Source organism: Nanorana parkeri, unplaced genomic scaffold, assembly GCF_000935625.1.
Source record: "Nanorana parkeri isolate BGI_ZX_2015 unplaced genomic scaffold, ASM93562v1 scaffold48, whole genome shotgun sequence".
NCBI lineage: Eukaryota > Metazoa > Chordata > Amphibia > Anura > Dicroglossidae > Nanorana > Nanorana parkeri.
Genome location: NW_017306316.1, coordinates 299,077 through 321,283, shown reverse-complemented (window position 1 = coordinate 321,283; position 22,207 = coordinate 299,077). Strand labels below are relative to the sequence as shown.

General features: G+C 43.0%; 1 protein-coding gene and 1 long non-coding RNA gene across 3 annotated transcripts in view; one reads left to right on the top strand and one right to left on the bottom strand.

The window, feature by feature from the left end:
* SLC43A2 (solute carrier family 43 member 2) overlaps positions 1 to 21,267 on the bottom strand; it is a 69,454-nt gene extending 48,187 nt beyond the window's left edge. For both annotated transcript variants that reach the window (XM_018573884.1, XM_018573892.1), the window contains exons 1-2: positions 21,232 to 21,267; positions 10,560 to 10,749 (exon numbers count right to left, since the gene is read on the bottom strand). In XM_018573884.1, coding sequence (XP_018429386.1) covers positions 10,560 to 10,719 — 160 coding nt within the window. In that variant the 5' untranslated portion in view covers positions 10,720 to 10,749; positions 21,232 to 21,267. The remainder of the gene's footprint in view (positions 1 to 10,559; positions 10,750 to 21,231) is intronic.
* On the top strand, positions 10,660 to 21,448 carry LOC108801993. Its single transcript, XR_001942191.1, has 3 exons — positions 10,660 to 10,743; positions 11,551 to 11,556; positions 21,234 to 21,448. It is a non-coding gene; the product is annotated as an uncharacterized LOC108801993 (long non-coding RNA).
* The last annotated feature ends 759 nt before the right edge of the window (positions 21,449 to 22,207 follow it).

Below are 22,207 nucleotides of genomic sequence, written 5' to 3'. Positions count from 1 at the left end.
ATTTGTCCAGTGTCAGTGTAAAAGGAATGTATACTTGAAAGTGTTGCTTTACTGTGACTTTCTAATTAGATTAGCACTCTGTAATTAGAGATAACGTGTACCGGTTATTACAGCAGCATGTTTTGATAATCTGTTTATAATTGCCCAGCATTATGTGCAGAAACAAGGGTACAAAATCTAGTTGTCAAGTAGTTTCCTCTGTTTCCATTAGTTTTACATTCAAATAGTGAAACAGTCACCTTTTGATAGGTGTAGTGTTACCCTGGGAATAATACAAAAGAGCATTATTTAGATTAATTCACTACTAGATGAGAGCAAAAGCAAATGAATGCCCCTCAGAGAGTACGCTTCCTGCTACTGTACATATGAAGTGGCCTCAGGTTCCTCTGAGATAACACAGTAGGGAGTGGAAGCTTAGCACATCTTGAAGAGAAGTATATCAAATACATCAGTTAACATAAATTATGCATTATATTAAACACTGGTATTAAAAAGGCATTTAGTCTGACCTGCAAAGACTAAAGGAAGGTAATGCTGTGCTGCACAAATGCAAATATGGCCTAATCTTGAGGTGTAAATTCTGCTAACAGGGATTAAAGTCCATAAGTAAATTCCCGTTCACATGTTTGTAGCTCGTATATGTCAGCACAGAAACGCTCCGCACAAGCCTGTAAGTATGCGCCTCTTTTTAGGGAGATCAGTGCGATGTGACCCTTTTCCCTATTTCTAATCGCACTGATCTGTCCAAAAAAGCTCATGTACTTTTTTCCAGCAACCAGCTTTTTTCTCAGCGTGATGCTATGCTGAGACGTGAACGGGGACTATAGAAATCAATAGGATTTCTTGTGTGGAGCTTGGCAGTTAACCATAAAATAGGCCCAACAGTGCTGAATTCATCAAATAACTCTTTAAAGGAGAATTTTGAGGCAAGTGATTTTCACTCAGCCTCCTAATCTGAGCCGACCTGTGACAATGAAACAGTCACAGGTCGGCTCAGTAGATCAGGAAGTGGGCGAACACATACCATCGCTCGCTCACTTCTCGATCTATCCCCGCAGAGAGCTGTGACTGTCACTCATGGCTTCCTGCAGGGATTCCCCCCTCCCCTGTCCGATCCTCCAGCGCTGACTGCCGAAACAGACGGGGGAGTGGGCGGGCACAGCTGGCTCTGCCTCTGGATAGGCTGAGCCAGCTGTCAATCTCGCATCTGGGTGGATCCAGACAATATTGTCGGTATCCGTCTCGGCTGTGGCGTCTCAGTATACCGCGAGCTGTAGCTCGCGGTATACTGAGCTTTGGGTCACGGGAGAATGCTAGCTTGTGTTCTCTCGTGACCCTTAGGAGAACTATGGGGAAAAGCCCTGACCCCATAGTTCTCCTTTAATGCAGACCTAAAGTCAAGAATTGACTATATATCTGCCAACCTGCCTGCTGCTGGCAAAAAATGTCAGTCTGAGCCCTACCCCCAAACAAATTATACTGTTTATGAACTTTAATCTGTATTTTAATCTATTTACTGAGATAACATCCGGGATCAAACATCCTAGGTAGAGAGCTACGTGCAACTTTCAAATCACAGAACACTACACCCTAGGTCAGGGGCAGACAAATGAATCTGGAATTCAATGGCCAGGTAATCTAATCCAGGAGCCAGATGGATTTTGTTTTAGGATCCAGCTCCATACATAGCAACTAGAGAAAAGCTCAAAAGTTAGGCATCAGCTGTAATTTTAAGAAGCACTGGCTACCCAGCAACTAGGATTTGTCCAGTCCAGTCCTAGGAAACATTCTTTTTAATATTAGGCTTTTGGGAGTATCAAAAAAAAAACAGAGTTGGAATTAAATTATATCACTTTTTGAATAATGAAGCACGTCCATCATTCCCTCCCAGAAGTGGGGGAATCCAGTCTCAGTTCTAATATGACTCAACAGTTTAATGTTACACAAATGCTGATAATAGTGTACTTTCTGCTATGAGCAGGCTTTTTTCCTAACTGGGTGTACTATTACCTACGTTTATCAGGGCAGCAAGCCAGCAGTTTTAAAAAGCTGCTTAATAAAAAGCAACAGAAACAAAAAGTAAGGATATTTGATAATTATTATCTTTTAGTTGGAGAACACCTTCCTGCTTACACACATCTTATCTAAGCTTGTGAGCAAAGCTTACTTCTTAGAAATGATTATTACATTATAAAAACAATGTCATAAAATAACTCCTTAAGAACAAAGTTCATTTGACTTTGGAAATCGTACTTTTTAATTACGTTTAATAAAACTCCCCTGGGTGATATACCAGAGAGGCTACTAAAGGGCAAATTAATGCCAAGTATAGACTTTTGTGTGTGTCTTTTGTAGAAATAGAGTTATATGCATGTATGTACACATATGCACCTGATGAAGAACGGGGATTCTCAAAACTTTCGTGCTTGTGTACAGCATGTACAGGGTGCAACTGTAAAAATAAATCAAAGCAACTGGACTTGCTATATTTTTCTTGAAGACTTTTCACTGGTTATCCCACTAGCTTACTCAATTCAGAATTTATTGAGAAAGCTAGTTAGATGACCAGTGAAATGTCTTCAAGACAAATGCAGCAAGTCCAGTTGCTTTGAGTTATTTTTACAGATATATCATGACATGACCTGGATGAATGAGAACCTTCACAAACACTTACAGCAGTGGTTCTCAACCTTTCTAGGGCCGGGACCCCTTGGTAACAATTGCCAGGTTGCGGTGATCCCCAATGGTAAAATTTAGGAATGCACCGATACTAGTATCTGTGTGTTTGTGAAAGTACTCATTCATCCAGGTCATGGTATATCTGTAAAAATAAGTCAAGGCAACTGGACTTGCTGTACAGCAAGTCCAGTTGCCTTGACTTATTTTTTATATATAGTATCTGTGTGGGCTCTCAGGTGGCCAGTGTGGGCTCACGGGTGGTCAATGGGTCTCTCTTGCGGTCAGTGCAGCTCTATGGTGGCCGGTGCGGCTCTTTGTTGATCAAGCCGGCACTCAATTGCGCTCACTCGTGCCCGTTCCCCTCTCTTTGATCCTCCCCGGCCGCCGGTGCTGCAGCAGCATCTATCGGCGCGGCCTGAGAACTGACACTGCTGTTCTAGGAGAAGTCTGAGAAGCGTCTCAGCGCAGCACAAAGCATGTGGCGACCCCCTCAAGTGTGGGTTGTGACCCACTTTTGGGTCGCGGCCCACAGGTTGAGAACCACTGACTTACAGGATGTATTTTCTAGTTCATTTCACACAGTTTCTGATGAAATGATTAGCACTTGAATTTCTTTTCATCAGCTACTACTGAATACATGTGTACTCCTACATTTACATTAAAATACATTTAGATTGGCTTCTTTAAGGCATTAATGAAAGTGCAAAGTAACCAATAACAATCAATAGGAATTTGTATCTAGCTGAGACACACTAAACCGAAATCTACATACAATGGGTTATAGCACTGTGCACACTGCATTGCCGTTGTTCCGGCTTTGAATACTGCCCTAAGGTAGTACTAAAGCCTCTGTTTTTTTTTTACATATTTAGCTTACTGTTGACAAAGGTAGCCCAAATCAATAAAACAATAGTATCCTGTAATAGTATTCTTACATGTCCTTTTACCTTTCTCACCTCTCCACCTTGCCATTCTGCAACACTTCAGGCGGGGGAAGCGTGTTTCTGGTCTAAGTAATAGGGACTACATGTTCCATCATCTATTGCGCTACCACTCTACTGCGCATGCGTGCAGCCTCCTTGATGATGTGGGGATGCTGACACACACACAGGCATACGGGGTGACAGCTGCAGTTGTGCTCCTGCATTGTCACCCTGTAACAAGAAATGCCTGCGCATGGACCTCCATGGCAGGATCACTCGGTAATGAAGGCTGTGGATTCAGAAAAGAGCTTATATGAGATTTTAGTGATTGGGTTTAGATCTACTTTAAGGAACATATACAGCCAGGAAATATAGTTCTGACTTATTATTTCTATATCTATTTTTTTACCTAGAAAGATGAGAATTTGTGGTATATTTTGTAAGAAATCCAGCTATAGCGTAGCTGATACCATGCAAACAAATACTGCATATTGAACATTTTGGAACAATGTATTTTTTGTTAGTGGTAACGGATGAACAGGCAGGACTGATTAGCGAATTCATGTATCCACACACTGACATTCTCAGCGATTTAGACCAGGCTGCATGTTCTTTCCTAGTCAAAGTTCATCAGAAGACTCAGCAGTTCTGGGAGTTGTGCAGATACAGCTGAGATTTACTTAACAGTCCAAAGGGCAGCTCCTGTACTGCTGAGATGCTGTTTCTGGACAGATTCAAGATAGCAGAAGTACATGCAGATGTGATCAGAGTCCTCCTTTCATATCTCATTTTTTATGCTACATCTACTCAATTTCTTGCCTGTGGCAGCAGCTTTTAAAGTAAGTTATGGTGAAGGCGTTGCCTGGATTACTTAACTGTATTGCTAAGCCGGGAGAAAGGTTCTTGCCCTCTGTCCCTGTAGTAAAGTCAAATGCTAATTAACTAATCTGATTAGGGGGCAGAGTGTAAAGGTTTGCACAGTATGCACAGCTTATACCTGCTGGCAACTCTAAATGCCACGCAAATTATTAGTTGTACATGTTACTTTTCAACACGCACTGGGAAAAAAAAGGATGATGCATAAACTGTTAACTGGGTATTTTTAGTCCAGCTGAAAGTGCTAAATGTACAGTTTTGTTTATTTAAGTCAGCTTGTAAAAAGTTTTGGGAAGCGAGATTAAAAAATACGGTTTCACAAACTGGTATAGGAAATGAGGTACTATAATGTATCTCAAATATGACCCACCTGTTTGCTTCTGACACTGAAAGTTGGGTTTCTTTAAAGACTAGGTTTCATTCCAGACCATGTTACCATATTTAGGGTGTAACATGAAACATGGCCACATCACAAACCCGTTATTACAGGTAGCGCCGACAATTTACGCATCGCTTTACATTGCAGTGCCCATTCACATCAGTCCCTGCCCTCAAGGAGCTTACAATCTAAGGTCCCTATCTCACATGCATACAATCAGGGACAATTCGGAGAGGAGCCAATTAACCTTCCAGCATGTTCTTCTCCTTACAGGCTCCTGTAATCTTCTGAATTTTCTGCAGATGTGCCTGGCTCTGCCGGAACAGCCACATCATCCATTCACAGATCATTCAACAGGATCTGTGAATGCACAGACTACCTGTCTGCCACCGCAACAGAGGGACTTGTAGTTCTCAGTGGAGTACAAGTGCAATGATGTAATAATGTCATCAGACTTATAGTTCATTGACACTTTCTCAGTACCTCAGTGCAGGCAGGGACTGGAGCAAGAGTCTGCAGGAACCTGAACATTGCACTTGCAATACACTGATCTCGGTTACAATGCTTTACAGGTTGCAATGCAAAAAAAAAATTAAAAACAAATGCACATTTTATGTTTTATAGATATGTGTGCATTTATTATTTTTTGTAAAAAGAAAGCTAAGCCTTTAAAGTTATTTTACACTTTCAATAAAACATTGAAACCTTCTCTTAGGGAAGTAAAGTCCATTGGAAATGCCTTTCACTTGGGCCAAAAAACATTCTATTGCTATACAGGATGCAAATGCATTAAACATTTCTTATCGTGCTGTACCCACACATGATCCTGCACATAGGGGGGCTTACATGCTTATATAACATGCTTACAGGGACAATGTGCATCTTAGATGCCTGCATTTTCCCTGCCACTTTGCTATATGGGAGAGAGCCAAAGAATAGATCATGAGGCCACAGTCTGCCTCCAAAATGTTAAGCAAATGAGGAAATGCCATGCAAGCATAGACTTGCATTAAGCAAGGAGTTTGCAGACACCACAAGAGCTGCCTTTAGCTGTGAAAGCAAAGGCAATAAGTTCAAAAATGTTAACCCAGCTGAATGACTATTTCCCAAGACGGAAAGGCTTGGGGGTGTCTTACAAAACCCATCGACATAGCAATTGGTTCCTCATATTAAATAAGACAGTATAACCATACAGGTTATGGTGAGAAGGGACTAAAACCAGTCTTCAACCGGACCAGTGCACATTATTAGAACAGAAGGTATTCCTATGTCCCATTTCATCACATATTCCAAAAATAAGAGGATCATTCCACATTTCAGGACAGTGGGCAGAGCCATGCAAATCACTGCTTTGTAGCCCATCAGCCAAACGCACATCCAAAATATACAGAAAAGAATAGTGCAAATATAGCCTTATATTATAGAGCCATTTATTCCAAACTGCATACAACTGTTTCACTCCCTCTCGCTACCATCAGTGCAGTGTATGGAAACCATGCCTTCTATGGAGTAACATTGGCTGTAAAATTATTAATAAATATTAATGAGACCTAGATCTCATACTTAAAAAAACGAAAATTCCCTGAATAACGAAGATGGCTTGATCCAGCAAGACATGAGTGAATACAGCAGACAAATGCACTTCATAACTATGGCAAAATAACTGAAGGGGTCCCTAGGCGATAAATGATCAATAGCTGCTAATTAAAAGTGACAATGGTTTATTAAAAAGCCTTAAGAACTGTTATGTAAGAAATGAATTGAATTCTGGTTACAGTTTTATAATACTAAATAAATGATTTTGTTTTGGAACATTATACATCAGGTGCCTCTCATACATTCCATTGTGGTCATAACAATGGATGGATATTGCTAGTTTAGACTAGGGAAGTGTTCTGCTGTATATTAGTACGTTTCCAATACAAGCTTGACTTGGTAAACAGAGCAATGCAAAGCTAAAAGACAGATTAAGCCTTATACTATTTCCCTTGAGGCAAAAAATATCCATCTGGCTTCTCCAAAAGCAAATGACTCAGATTAAAACCAGGCAGCGTCTGCAACAGTGAGTGGCAACAGTTCCGATACAGAATACAGGCTTGGAATTATCACCTAAAGAAGAACTCTATGGAAATGTGTTTGGATGGGGCGGGGGTGATCATTAGCTGAATCTAGTGTTCCCCATGAGTCTAGTTCCAAGTTTCCTGTATTGTGCATTTATGGCTTCAGCTGTACTCTATCCAAGGACCTCTCAAATCCTAGACCAGAGGTAGGTACCCTCTGCACTCCAGCTGTTGTGGAACTACACGTCCCATAATGCATTGCATGGCTACCAGTGGCAGAGGCATGATGGGATTTCACCACAGCAGGAGAGCCAAGGTTGCCTATCCTTGTCCTTGATACTTAGGCAGAATGCTTGGAGGATACCTGGAGGTATAAACGACTACAGGAGGACCTTGGAACAGTGGGCTGAACTTCCTACACTGGCACTCATGGGTCCGTGTCTAGGGCAGGAGGCTTAAAGGGGCAGCAGCAAGCCTCAGAATTGATATATTATAATATATTTTCTTATTTTGTGATAGTTTGCTGCCAATCTCTAGACAATTGTGGCTCAAATCAGCCAGAAAACTGTAGAGGGTGCCGGGGATACTGAGAGGCACGGGACATGGGGGGATGCTGGAACTCGGGGAGCAAGGAGTTGTCTGAAACACAGTGGTGCCACCACATGTGATGCTGAGCCGTCATGATTGAAAGAACTAAAATCCAATGAATGAAAGGGGTGCACCAGAGAGGAAAGTGCTAGGTGATGCTGGATGTCCTCTAGGCTGGAAATGTGTCAAGCTGTATTTAGCTTGATGCAGCTTCTAATGCACGCTGTCAGATGCTCACAGTGAAATCAGAGACAGCATTTTCAGGTACAGGAGAGGAGCCTGTACATCTGTGCAAGACTGAAGGTAGGGCTGGAGTTTAACTTTAAATGTGAACTACAGCAATAACAAATGGTAGGGGAATCTTTCATATCCATTTTTCATATTTGTATTTTTAGTATATAACATAAAAATATATTGAAGTCGTTTTCCTTTTGGCTGACATAGTGCACGAAAGCATGAAATCCCCTCTGTGTAGATTAGATACAAGGAGTAGAGCCATCCTTTCAGATTGAATTGCAGCTCTCTGCTGAGGCAACAGAAAAAAGTGAGACGAGGTCCATTATTGTTACTTATAATGGATGGAAGAAAGGGCAGGCAACTCCTCTATTTCACAACCCTGACGGTTCTGAAAAAAGTGGAGTTTCACATCAACTCCTTTGAAGGAAATATGTCACGACTACATCAGAGTGTTGTTCAGCAAAGTAGAAACTGCTTTCTGCAAAGAAACATCTGAGGTTTTGTTCCCTTTCATTTTATATGTACAGCATGGAGTTGTGATATCTGAATACGGCTCTGTGCCCGGACACTAGAGATAACCATTAAACTAGATGTGCTTACAAAGAAGTCACCATTACATTACAAATTAACTTGGACCCCGACCAACTCAGCGCTTAGTTGTTATTGTATCTCATTAGGGAACTGATGCATGTACGAGTGTACATATCTGGGGGAAAGGTTCTCTTGAAATCTGTGCATTACAGAACTGTCAAATCAGGCATCACTGATCTTCTAACACCCACTATACCGAAACATCTCAACGGGGGTTGTGCAACTTGGCGGGTTCTCTCATTTCATATAATAATATGGAATTCTACAATCCAGGAGCCAGAAAGATTTTTTAAAGAGCCAGCTCCATTGACAACAACTAAAGAAAACCACAAAAGTTACAGTAGGTGCCAGCTGTCATTTTTAAAGTGACACTAAACTCAGAAGTTAAATCTTTGAAATACATTCAAGCACCCCAACTATTAACAAAAATGTATCTTATTCGTGTATAACTCGGCTTTAGATCCTCAAATCATCTCTGAATTGATGCTGACACTGTCCTTCCTTCTGGACGGTGGCTACTTTTGTTCCACATGGTCACGTAATGTAAAGTAGTCACCGCTCCAAACTCACTCCTGTAATGGACTCCAATCTCAATACAAACTAGTAGGGATGCACCGATACTAGTATCTGTATCGGTGCCGTTACCGAGCATTTGGGGCGAGTACTCGTTCTCGCCCAAATGCTCCGATGCCTAGCTCGATACCCAAGCTTCCAGTATCAGGAAGCCGGGCAGCGTGTAATGACTCGCTGCCTAGCTTTCTGATTGGTCGGGAAGCTGGCCAATCAGGAAGCCAGACGGCGAGTCATTACCCACCCCCCGGCTTCCTGATAGGCCAGAAAGATTAATCGGGAAGCAGGGTGGCGAGTCTTTACATGCCGCCTGGCTTTCCAGCTAATCAGGAAGCTAGGTGGCGAGTCATTACACGCCGCCTGGCTTCCTTAATGGACTTCCGGTATCAGTGTCGGCAAGTACCGAAAAAAAAATATCGGTGCTCGTACTCGAGGCCCATAAAACCGGTATCGGTGCATCCCTACAAACTAGTAAACTAAACATGACATTGTAGTCCAGCATGGAGTGAGCTTGGATCGGGGGCCAGTGGGCCCGTTAGGGGTCTCGGGGTAAAAAGAAGAGCCCTGCAGGGCAGTTAGTTTAAAAGAAATAAATATCTGTGAAACCCTGTTTTTAAACTCCCTAAGGCTTGTCTTTCATGCTCCCTTAAGCTTGTATTTCATGCTTTCACAATGTGGGTAGCTGTGAAGATGTAGTTTACCAAGTTAAGAGTGATGTCGGCTACGATCAGCATTAAGAGCTTCTAGAGAATTTCAGAGTAGGGTCTTGCCCAACACTACCCTAATTGTGTGGTAGTGGGGGGCAGTGAGGGAAAATTGGGGAGGTCTTTTGAGATACAGGATGGTACTAGGTATCAACGATGCAGAAGTCTAAACAGCCAGGACATTGGCAGAGCTTTTAGAGAACCAGAAAGATCATGTCACCTACCCTCCCAGATGGGGTTGTGCTGTGAGGCAAAGCTATGTAAATCTCAGGACAGGATAGACAGAAATAAAAATCCTAAGGATGGTACAACAGCTCCCATACAGCTCCCATAATGGTAAATTATCTATTTGCCAGCTTTAAATACTGATCTTCTCTAGCCAATAGCAGTTACCACTGGTATAAGTGCATTCACAAAGCAGTTGGTTCTAGTACCATCTACTCTAAGGGTGATTACCACTAGGGATGAGCTCAGGATCGGACTGAACCTGGTACGAACCTAAGCTCCTCCAAACTAGTAAGTGCCATGGGCACTTCCATCCAATCAGCTGCGGGCTAGGCATTCCCCGACCTGCAGCTGCATGTAAACAAAGCAACAGAATGCTTGTGTTGATGTAATTTACTGTATATTGCAAAATAATCATATTAGCTTAATGTAATTAAGGCATGCAACCATTTTTGGTCAATTATGTCACGGCACCCACCCCTTTGCTTATGCCAGGGAATGCCCCACCAGCGTCTGATTGGGTGGTATGGAAGGAGCTTCCCTACATGTTTGGGAGAAGATCTTTCCGGGTTCGCAGGAGCTCTGGGTCGGATCAGGTTTGGTCCGGACCTGAGCTCATCTCTAATTACCACTAGTGGCACACATTCCCCTGACTTACCATACATCATGAAAAAACACTGCATTCAAAGATAACAGATATATGTGACTAGTTGTGAATATTTCATACCTGGATATTGGCACATGTAAGAGTAGAATCCTTCAGATTTAAGCATAATGAGCAGGGAGCCCCAGCCCAGAAGTACTGCGGAGAAAAAAAGGTTCTCGACCACTGCAGTACATGCCATCCACCATCGGCGCCGATGCGCCGTAGCCAGTGTAGGTGCCATGTTTATTTCTTCCCCTTAGTGATTGTCACTCTGCAAAACAAGATGTGCAAGACATTCATAAATAAACGTGATCTGTGCATATTCTAAAAATAACAATCGCCAATTACATTCTACAGCATTATAATAGGGAAACATCTGCCTGTCAAGAAATATGCAGCTTCAGTTTGCTGTTATACTTGTTGGCAATGAGAAATGCTTATACTGAAGGTTCACATTCAACATATCTTGGATTCATATCTGAATGAACGTAAAGCTCCAGGCGATAAGACTGTACTGATCTGCACACACACAAAGTAGAAAAGTAGCATATATATAACTGTCAGAAAAGGCAACACCTTGCTATTCATGTATGAAATACCTTTATTGTGAGTCACTCTGCTGAAATCACATCGCTGCATGGGAATATTTTTGTAGAATTTTTACAAATAAAAGGTCCAGCCCATAAAAAGTATGTTCCCCTCTATCTAGGTGTCAAGAAAAACTGCATTGATCTTCCAAAGTTTTAAAGGATATCTAAACCCAAGAACTAAAATGTAATACACTGATACAAACTTGAATAATTAGAATATCGTGCAAAGTTCATTTATTTCACTAACGCAACTTAAAAGGTCACACTAATATATGAGATAGACTCATTACATGCAAAGCAAGATAATTCAAGCCGTGATTTGTCATAATTGTGATGATTATGGCTTACAGCTCATGAACACCCCAAGAACCCCAAATCCACAACCTCAAAAAAGTAGATTATTACATGCAATCAATAAAACAAGGATTGTACATAGAACAATATCGGACCTCTGAAAAGTACAAGCATCCATATGTACTCAGTACTTGGTTTGGGCTCCTTTTGCAGCAATTACTGCAATTACTTTTGCACGATATTCTAATTATTCGAGTTTCACCTGTACATATACATCGGTCCTTAGATGTGATGGCTGCATTTGTTTTCTTTTTGGGCTAAGGTTTTCTGCAAGTACAGAAAAATACCTGTTGATCCTGATAGAATCTTCTGGTGCACAGAACTGATAACTCAAAGTGTTATTAGCTTTTGTGAATTAGCCAGCCACTAGGTAATGGAAATGAGGCGAGGAGTTTGACTAAATCAGTAGAGCAGCCTAAGGTGACAATGCTGCTCTTTCATAGATACAGTAAGCCAAGTGAGTGTTGTCCCCCTTGGAGAGGAAGGGTATTTACTGGCAGGATCTCCAGGTGAAAATATAAAGAATAAAAGCCTGACAAAGGAAAACTAATGCAGCCACCACATCCAAGGTCTGGTATGCTGCAATATACACTTTAATGAGTTGGTTCTCAACTGGTGAGTCATGACCCAAAACTGGGTCGCGACCCTGTGTTCAGTGGGTCGCCGCATGCCTTTCACTTTTCTAGGTGAGAGACTCCTCTGCCTACCCCTAGTGCAGTACTGTCAGTTCTCGCGCCAAGCAGCCATTTAAAATTTGCTGCCCAGCACTGAGTGTCAGCTTGAGGTAGCCACGAGGGCGCTCCATGCATAGGTGCATTGCTTACAGCTCCCTCACGTGTCCTGTAGTGGTGCCTGGTCCAGAGTGACATCACATTCTGGCGCCTGGCACCTCTACAGGGCACGCAAGGGAGCTGTACAAGCAATGCACATATGGATGGAGCTCCGTCACAGCACAGCAGCCTACACCGGACCCCATGCTGAGGTTCCACTTCAGTTCTCGTAAGGTAGGAAGACTGGGTGGACCTTAAAAAACAGAAAACATTTTTGGGGAGTGTGTATGTGTGTGTGAGAATATCTGTGAGTGTGTGAGATTGTGTCTGTGTATGTATGTATGTCAGTGTTTTTGAGGACACGTCATTTGAATGATAGGCCAAACGCACCTCCCACCCACAGTTTGTACGCCCACACCAGGACGCGTGGTACCCTAATGCTGTGCGTTCCATTGGGTCGCCACTTAATTGCCAAGGACAAATGTGGGTCCCGAGGTTACACAGGCTGAGAACCACTGCTTTAATGTATCTACAACTAGGCTCCATTCACACCCATATTTTAGGTGTGATTAGGGATTTCTGAGTCAGGAACTTGTGATTTTCTTGCAGCAGGAATCCCAAATCTGCTATTTACACATTGTATGTCCAGGGATAGTGATTGGTTCTTAACCGCATGTAATTGTATCACATACGATTACATGCGGTGTGCCGGCGTTCAAATGCAGCGGCTGTCACCTGATCATAAACTTGAATGGGTGACAGCTGCTTCTGGTAAACGGCAGTTTAAGGAGTCCTGCTGCAGGAAATCACAGGAATACCAAATTGTACCTAAAATATAGGTGGGAATGAAGGCTTAACATAGCTGCCTGGCCAACTCTCTCTCTCCCCCCCCCTGGGGTTATGTATCCTAGATTGGCCCTCAGTGGGTCCAACTGTATCTTTTTACCTATGGTACCTAAGATCCATGCTTTATTTTGCTTTCTGTTTTCATTATGTTCTGTTACTTTTTTGTATTCACTGTAATTTGTGATTTGTTGATTTTATTTTCTTGTCTCGTTTGTTTTTTGTTATGTGTCTACACAACAATAAAACTTTACCTGTTAAAACAAAAACATAGCTGCCTGGCTAAATGGTGAACAGATAGACTTCTTTTGTAATGGAACGATCGTTCACTTCCAAGTGAGTATAAGTTTGATTTAACCAGACTGACAATTCTGGTATCCTAAATGATTTCCAAAATGTATCATGCATTCTTTCTGAGTCTAGGCACAAATTTACAAAGCACACTCAAGGTAACACTAACAACATATCTGCTGGAAGAGTAATGCCATGCTGAGTTTTACAGAAATGTAGCATTACTTCCCAGATGGGCTGGATCCTTCTACAGCGCCTCCATATATGTATAAATATAAAATTGTACTTTCCTTTTATATAATTGTTCTTTCCTTTTATATACGTTTTCCTTTCCAGTTTTCTACAGGCAATATCATTTTCATTTCTTTTTCACATTGTCAAATAAGTGAAGTCCAGCTACATTAGTATACTTTGTATTGCAGATAGAGTTTTCTTCATCTTAGTCCATTTTATCAAAATTCCTGTTTAGCCCCACAATAAAATAACAGGGGGCAAATATATCTCCTAAAGCTGAAATCCCCAAGTATTGTCTAAATACAAGAGTCATGTGTATTGTTACTTGAATCTTGGTGTGCTTTGTGTATATCTCCCACATCCGTGCAGTAATCCAGTATAAAACTTTCCCTCTGTGCGTGAGCTTCCTCCTATCAAGACGGGTCACTGCTGCTCTCCTTGCACAGGGTGATTGGTCTCGTCTCCGCCTCTCCTGCAGCCTGTAGTGGGTGGGGCATGCTGGGTCCCTCCCACAGCTCTGCTCTCTGCACAGGCTGTATACAGCAGAGCAATGATGATATCGCTACTTTTACAAGGTAACATGTACAGGCATTTAATGCACACAAGGTAGATTAATATCCTTTGTGGCAAAGAAGGAATACATTTAAATAAATGTTTTGTGCCCAGAGTTCAGCTTTAAGATATTAATGTCACAAGTACTTGTTGTACCCAATAAATAATAAGCAATCCCCTGGAAGCTCTATAAATTCTATTACATCCTTATGTCAGAGCTCATGAATTGTTCTGTACTAGTAATGATGTATGCACCCAAAACTGCTGTTGAGATCTATGTGTAACACTGGAATGGATGATTTGTTGCTGTTGAAACATTGATAAAAATTACTGAAGCAGAGAACTGTCACAAAAAGTAATTTATTTTCTTTTGTACTTTAGCAGAGAGGTGTAGTAATGCAGAGCTGATCCATAGCAGTTTCAGATCTGGAGGGATTGTTTAGATTCTAGAATTAGAAGGAAGCTGGGGCCACTCTGGAATTGCAGCTGAAAGATTGGAGCACTGCTATCCCTGCCTTGTATCTCAGGTAACAATCGGCCATCTCCTTTGCTGCAGGCTCCGTTAATGGGCTGCACAAACCAATTCTAGATCTGCATACGAGACATTGGGCTTGATTTACTAAAACCAAATAAGTTGTTCACTTTGCAACAAATGTTTACCTTAGCTTAGTGAATGTGGTGAAATGTCACTTTGCAAAGAATATCCAATCACATAGAAAAAACAGCATTTTTTGCTTGCACATGAATGAATGATGGAAGTCAGTAGAGCTTCAGTAAGCTAAGGGACAATATCCCTGCAACATGCAAACTCCCGTGCAAAGTGAACAGCCTATTTGCCTTCAGTAAATCAACCCCATCAAATTGTCTGCTTGCAACAATGCCTTTAGGATGCCATTTTCATTTATTTTAGGTTAACATTGTTGAGAACAATAAAGGGACATCATGATAAAAGGTACCTAAGTTAGCCTTAATGTGAATTGGTTCTTTGCCCACACTAGGAAAAAAAGCAGGTTTTGTGCAAAGAAGGCATCATAAGGTGACTGTAGTTACCTACATTCCAATGGCACCTGGATCTACTTAGTACTTCCGGGCATTTAAAAAAACACTCCCAACATCCCACAATTCAGTGCTCAGTACATGAGCGGACAATCGCCAGATTGAGAGATGTGACATGTGGAGGAGCATGCCTAGCTCTGTGGGCAGGAAGCGAGGATGGAAAATAGTTCCTTTATAGTGCTTGTGGGAGGGGAACCTAGTACCTCCCCTAGTAAAGCCAAAGTGTAGGTCCACTTTAACTGTATTTACAGCTTAACACTGTGTAAGACAGCATTTTTTAAATCCAGACTATGTTTTAGCTTCCTCAAGGGTTTATCAAAATGTTTGCACAGTGACATGTATTTCCATGGTGTAAGTAGGCCAGCCACCAGCACTGTGGAAATGAATGATGCTAATCCATGGTGGGATCCATTCAGAAAAAGATGGACATTTGTCTCCATTCAGGCCTGCTCTGCCTCCTGCCCTCTGCCACGCTGCAGCCCCTGATGTGCCACAGCGAGCTTCTAATGTGAGGGGCCTAGTGTGAGAAATGCTGGGGTAGGAATATGAATAGTGGAATTATTCAGGTAATCTAAATGTGATCAAAATAAGGTTAAGAATTACAGAATAAACCTGGTAACGTGATTTGCTTTTCTTTTTTATGGCCCTTATAGGGAGTCAGGAAAATATCTGAGGACCTCAAAGTGCCCACCACTGCTTCACGACCAAACTCCAATCACAATTTTTTAAGTTTTGGACTGAATGGAGAAGGGTTTGAAGAGTCTTTATAATTGTGTATTACCGCACAGTGGAGATGTCCACTTTCTGCCTTTTGGGCAATGAGACCAGACGTGAGGAGAACAAGCGTCAGCAGGTCAGGAAGGCACAGGCAGCAATAAAAACTCTTTAGTAAAGGTGCAGGTTCACGTTAGGAGTTTTGCACAAAACTGATAGGAAAGCATTTATGCTGATAGGAAAGAAGTCACTAGGTTCAGTCTTATCATCTGCATGTTAAGAGGAGCAAAGATCTAATGGATTTAATTCCTTGGTAAAGATTCGAGATTGTAGGAGGGAAACTAATCAAAAAGGTAACTGAACAGCTTCCTTAAAGAACCAACAAACAGCGTGGATCAAGATAAGGCACAGTCATTATTTGCTGGGATCAATTGTTTCCTTTTCTGAGCTTGGTTTATTGCTGTAAAAACATAGTTACAAGGTGACAAACACTTCAGTGCTTTGACTAAACATACTAGCACCTGGACTTTCTAAGAAATCTCACAGGAATCCAACAGTTGTGAAGAAAAACTACATGCGGGCCTATAAGAGCTTCCACTGGGAATGACAATGAGTGGAAGGAAGCCTTGTGGCTGTGTAAATGAGAAAGTTATAAGAACTCCAGAATTTTCTGAATGCAGCTAAGGCGTCTACTAGTCCTGAACGGGCAGCTCTCTATACTTGCAGGGATGGTCTTGGTCATGAATTGGTTTGAACCTCTAATTCATGAATGGTAGTCTCTTTTTAACAGTAAAACAAAAGCTGCCACAGTAGCAATCTACTACTTTTGGTTTTATTAAACATGGCTTCTTATATTCTTCCCAAATCTGAGTGGATTTACCCTTTAACAAGGTAACATGTAAGTCACCATGTACCATTGGCTGACTGGGTCAAAAGTGCAGCAGTCTCAGATATTTATGTAACCAAATCTGTTAGGTTCATTGGAGCTATAATAGAAATATTAGCAGCACTAGTATTTTGGGTCGGTACTATTTCCTAACTTAAAGTCATATTAAACCCTCATGTTTTTTGTCAAAAAATTCTCCACAAGAGAGCCATTTTTAATGGTGTAGCTTTTTTTTTAATACTGCCCATTTAATTTAATTTATCAAAGGATGTACCGCGGCCCCCTCCCATCTACGGGTATCTACTTTGCCTAGCAGGCTGCAAAGGAGACGCATGTGTGCGCGCTCCCGGCCGGGCATTGAACCGTGCTGTGTGCATCCATTGAGCCACAACCCTTTTCCCATCTCCTCCCTCCGCTCAGTATGTTGACAGGCAGGTGCAGCAGTCTATCACTGCCCTGCCTTCAGTGGCCTCCTCTCAACCCGGAACTTTGGGGACACATCACAGATCGTCTGGGAGACGGCGGGGGTGGACGTTGAGTATAGGTTCCTGCTATGCCCTAGTGTGAAGGGGGCCTTAGAATTTCATTCATTCATTCCAGAAACAAGAATTGTTTTCCATCCTGCGCCTTCAATTGAAAAGGAATCTTGGAGAGGAACTGCTGCACTCCTTACCGGGAACCCCTATGTATAAAGGAGGGTGCTATAGTAACCATGGGTTACATCTTCAGATATATGATAAATGTCACCAGCACACCTATTTTTTGTGTTCAATAGACATCAATTGACTGGCCCCCACTTACCGTTAGAAAATTGAAGGTGCTAAAAAACAAACAAACAAAGTTTTCTACCAAAATTCGATTTTGCTAGAAAGCTTGAGACATATCAGCCATGCCTTCCAATGCTGGAACTGGAACTATGTTTTATAGAGTAGGGAAGGGTTAACATTCACGCCAGGGTTTTTTTTTCTCTAACTGTCAACAATTGGGGTAAATACCGTTCACTACCTATCCCAGAGATGCAACAGGAAGTTAGAGGAAATTGCCCAGGAAGTGAGGACAATTCCCCATCTTAGACAGATGTCCCCATTGGAAGGTTCTCCCTTATCTGTTATTCTGGTGACAGCTCTACAATTTTGGATTTCCTTTCAGTTTCTTTCTCATTAACAATAGTCATCAGTACAAAAAGAAGGGTGAATCTCCCCAATGGGGATACCGACAGCAATAAAAACTTGGCAAATGGTCTAACCCTTACCTGATCTATCCAAAACGAAATATAAAGTTTTGCCCAGGGATATATTTAATCCTGATGCTTTCAGAGATATCTAACTGCATTAAAAAGCTGGCCATGCACTGCTTGAATTTTGGCCAAATTAGCAGGAATTGGAGCTGTGGGTGGCCCTGCTGGCATCACTCTGTTGGACAAAAGTCGATTTTTCAGTTGACTTTGTCGAAGAAACCAGGTCAAAAATTGTCGGCTGAATGGTGACTGCAGCCAATTATGTTAGTGTATTCTGACATCGGCAGGTGTTGTTTGTCAGAATACGATAGCCCAGCAGGGGAGATTCCCAACGTGAATGGGGGAATGTTTTTTTTCTCATTAAGCCCCACGGATGGGGGGAGAAAAAACAACTAGTATATGGCAACACCTAGGTATGCAATAAAAACCTGAGGAGCTGAGCACCTTCAAAACAACATCAAAGAAGTGCGACAAGCAGCAGTCTCTGTATGAATGGCTTACGCCTAATTACAAGGAGTCTAATCATTTTTGTCTCTAGCTGTTCTGTTCAGCTAGTCGCATGTTGCTACCCAAAGAGTCAGCGCTGGCAGATCGGGGAGGGGGGAATTCAGCCCCTACCCTGTCACGGCAGAGGGCTGTGACAGGATCGAGAGGTGAGCGAACGCCGGTATGTGTTCGATCACCTCCCCGATCCGCCAGCGCAGACTCTTTGGGTAGCAACATGCGACCCCCATGTTAAAGGAGAACTATGAGGTGAGTGCTTTTCACTCACCTCATAGTTCTAGCCGACCTGTTATCGTCTCATTGTCACAGGTCGGCTAGAACTATGAGGTGAGTGAAAAGCACTCACCTCATAGTTCTCCTTTAAGTGACACTAAACTCAGGAGTTAAATAATAAAAATACATTCAAGGACCTCAACTATTAACGAAAATGTATCTTATTTGTGTATCACTCAGCTGTAGATCCTCAAATCATCTCTGAATTGGTGCTGACACTGTCCTTCCTTCTGGAGGGGGGCTACTTTTGTTCCCCATGGTCCTTGTGTGTGTTGTAAAGTAGCCACCACTATTTTTAACATCTAACTTCAGTTTAGTTCCACTTTAAATGGGAAGTCAATCAGCTCAAGGAGCCCCATAACAACCACTGGAGGAACCCCGATTGAGAATCACAGCTGCACTGCACCACACGCTAGGTGCACTACAATAACCTCCGGGCGGGCGTGCGTTGCAGCACAGCGCAATCTGTGGTACTGCAATACTTTGCGGTGAAATAAAGTAGTAGTGCATTCATTTTTTAACTGCACCGTCATGCACGGTATTGCGTTGCACTGCACGCCTGTCGGAAGGTAGTGTGCTATGGGATAGCGTGCGTTAAACCAATAGATCCCATGCATTTATCACAACGCTATGCTGTGAACGAGCCCTAAATCCATATTGAAGGGAGATCATTGTTCTAGTTCTTTGTCAGGAAGAAATGGAGAACGTTTCTTGTTTCCAAAGCTAATAATTGCATGTATACAGGATCTTCCCTATGGGACACATTAGCAGACCATTGGCATACATGATCTCATATGGTCTATGGCTGAGGAGATTGCTGCTATTACTGCAAATGGCCGGTCTCACTTTAAAGCAATTAAAAACGACTTTATTATTCTTGACTTGTATATATCTGTTTATTGGTTGTGTTCGGATTTCCTCTGTTTGCACTCGTTCAGGAATAAAGAATTATTCTGAAACGGTGGGGGCTAATCTGGGACATCGCCGCATCCCCTAATACGCCGCTACCGCACAACAACATCATCCCCCCTCCCGCTCCCGTCCGACCGGCTCACACCGCCTCAACTATGGTGAAACAAACAAATAAGCGCGCTCCAGAGGTGGAGTGTCCGCCCCCCTAGGAGTCGGATTGGCCGGTCGATACTCGTGCACGGCCCGTGATTGGTCGCCGAGCAGCAGCAAAGCACGCGGAGGAGACAGGTGTCAGAGCAGCCGGTTTGAACCGGCAGGCGCGAGGCTGCGGCTCTGCGGCTGAAGTGCACGAGAAGAGAGCCGGGAAAGCGCGAGGGTGGGAGGAAGGAGAAGAAGGGGGGGAAATGGAAGACGGCGGTGTATGTGTGTGTGAGGGAGTCACGGAGGAAATGTCACCAGGGGGATAAGAGCAGTCCTGTAGGTGTAAGGGGGCTGTCTGGGGTTACAGAAGAAGCGCTCCGGGATATGATACTGGAACTGAGAGAAGAGGGTGAAGGGGGTATAGGAATATGAAGCGGAAGTCAGCTGTTGCCATTAGCAACAAATTAGCTGTGTCATCTAAAACATGGAAGCCACACAGCTCTCATACATTATCCCGGTGACACAATGACAGGGTGCCGGGACACAGGATGAGGAAGAGGATGGGAAGCTGAAGGAATGGATGTTGGCTGATAAAGAGGTGTTTATGAAGGTGAGGAGAGAGGCCATGTCACCCTATGATGGGGGATAACACATTCCTGGACAGTCCGGAGGTGAGGGGGTGAACTACAGGACGTACAAAGAGCAATGGTGCGCTGTATCCCATAACAACCAGCATTGTATCCCATAACAACCAGCACCGTAACTAATAACAAAGCCACATCAATGAACACCTGACTGCTTTCTATCGGAGGCAGCGATACCTTCTGATTGACAGCAAGTGCACCGATCACCCATAGTATTCCGATCAAACAGGTGGACTGATAACCAAACACTGTCATTTTTTTATTCTAGTTGCTATGAGTAACTGCTTTACTTCCCAACCATAACAATGCGGGCACCCTGCCCTCCGTGCGACCATCCCGGGGCAGATAACAAGGACCGATGACTGTGATCAGCGCAGTACCTGGCGGTGATCACGGTCAATGGGAAACAGTTTTTAGTCTATATGACAATGGTCCGTATAGAGCTATGACAGGGTGACAGTATAGATGGGGACTCACAGCTGCAGTGTTATGCTATGCAATGCTCGGCCAACCGATCCCCCCCCCCCCACATCATCAAATACAACTTCACATAAGTGCACATAAGCCCAGCTCTGGTATAAGCAGTGCCAGCCCGTACACTGTCACTCCAGACACTCTATGAATATATATATATATATTATAGAACAATGACCACCTCCCTCTGAATGTAAGCCCAGGGTTGTCACCATCATCACAGCGTACTGGCCCCTTCCCGTACGGGACATGACTGTTCATCACTCACCGGCTCACACAGGCAGCTCCTGATGATGACACTGAACGTCAGCCGGAGATTTGGACAGCCCGGTTCTTTATCTTGTCAGCCGTGCCGGTTGGGGAGCCCGGGGCCGCTGCTTGATCTTATGTTTCTTTGGCCCGGATCGGTCCCGGTGCCGCAGCCTCTCCTCTTCCTTCTCGGGCCCGGCCGACTTGTTTTCTCATTTCTTTATTCAGGTCCTTTATATTGCGGAGCTTCTGAGAAAAACAGTGGGATCAGCCCATTGGCTGACGCAGGGGCTAGAGACAGAAATGAACCAATCAGCATTTGAGTAGATAAAGAGAAGCGATAGAACAAATACATATAAGTAAGCGAAGAGCGAGATAAAGTGAGAGCGGAGGAGAGGAGAATGACACATATCACCCAAGTCCATAGTACCCCAACCGGACAATGACACATTCTGTGTGCGCCATACAACCAGCCAGGACGAAGCCACATTCCATCGCTGCTTCTATACCCCAAAGTGCTTATTAGAAATGCTGAAGCTGGAAGGATTTATTACAACACTACCATTTATTTATTGTCCTGCCAAGAGCTGAAATGCTCCTGGTCTCCCATTGCCATAACTCAGATACTTCAACAACACAAAGGAGACTCCATTGTTAAAAAAAAAAGAACATTTCTATAATGTTCAATATAATTTGTACCACAATGGCTGAACAGATACTGTATTTGGGTAAACTTCGCAGGATACGTGAATAGCTGCCAAACCTGAATGATTTTGTTTGCTTAGAAGGAAACCTGACTCTGAATACACCAGCCAATGACCACTGAGAGGAAGAGACAAAGAAGACAACAGACCATCACCCACCAAGACAACAAACAGCTAAGAAAGACATTGAAAGCTCACTTCACCCTCCAGACAAAGACCTCACTGAGGTCCGGCTAGCTAAGCAGTAAAAATGAAGAAATGATATAGAAATCCTGTATCCTGACGATTATTCACCATCACA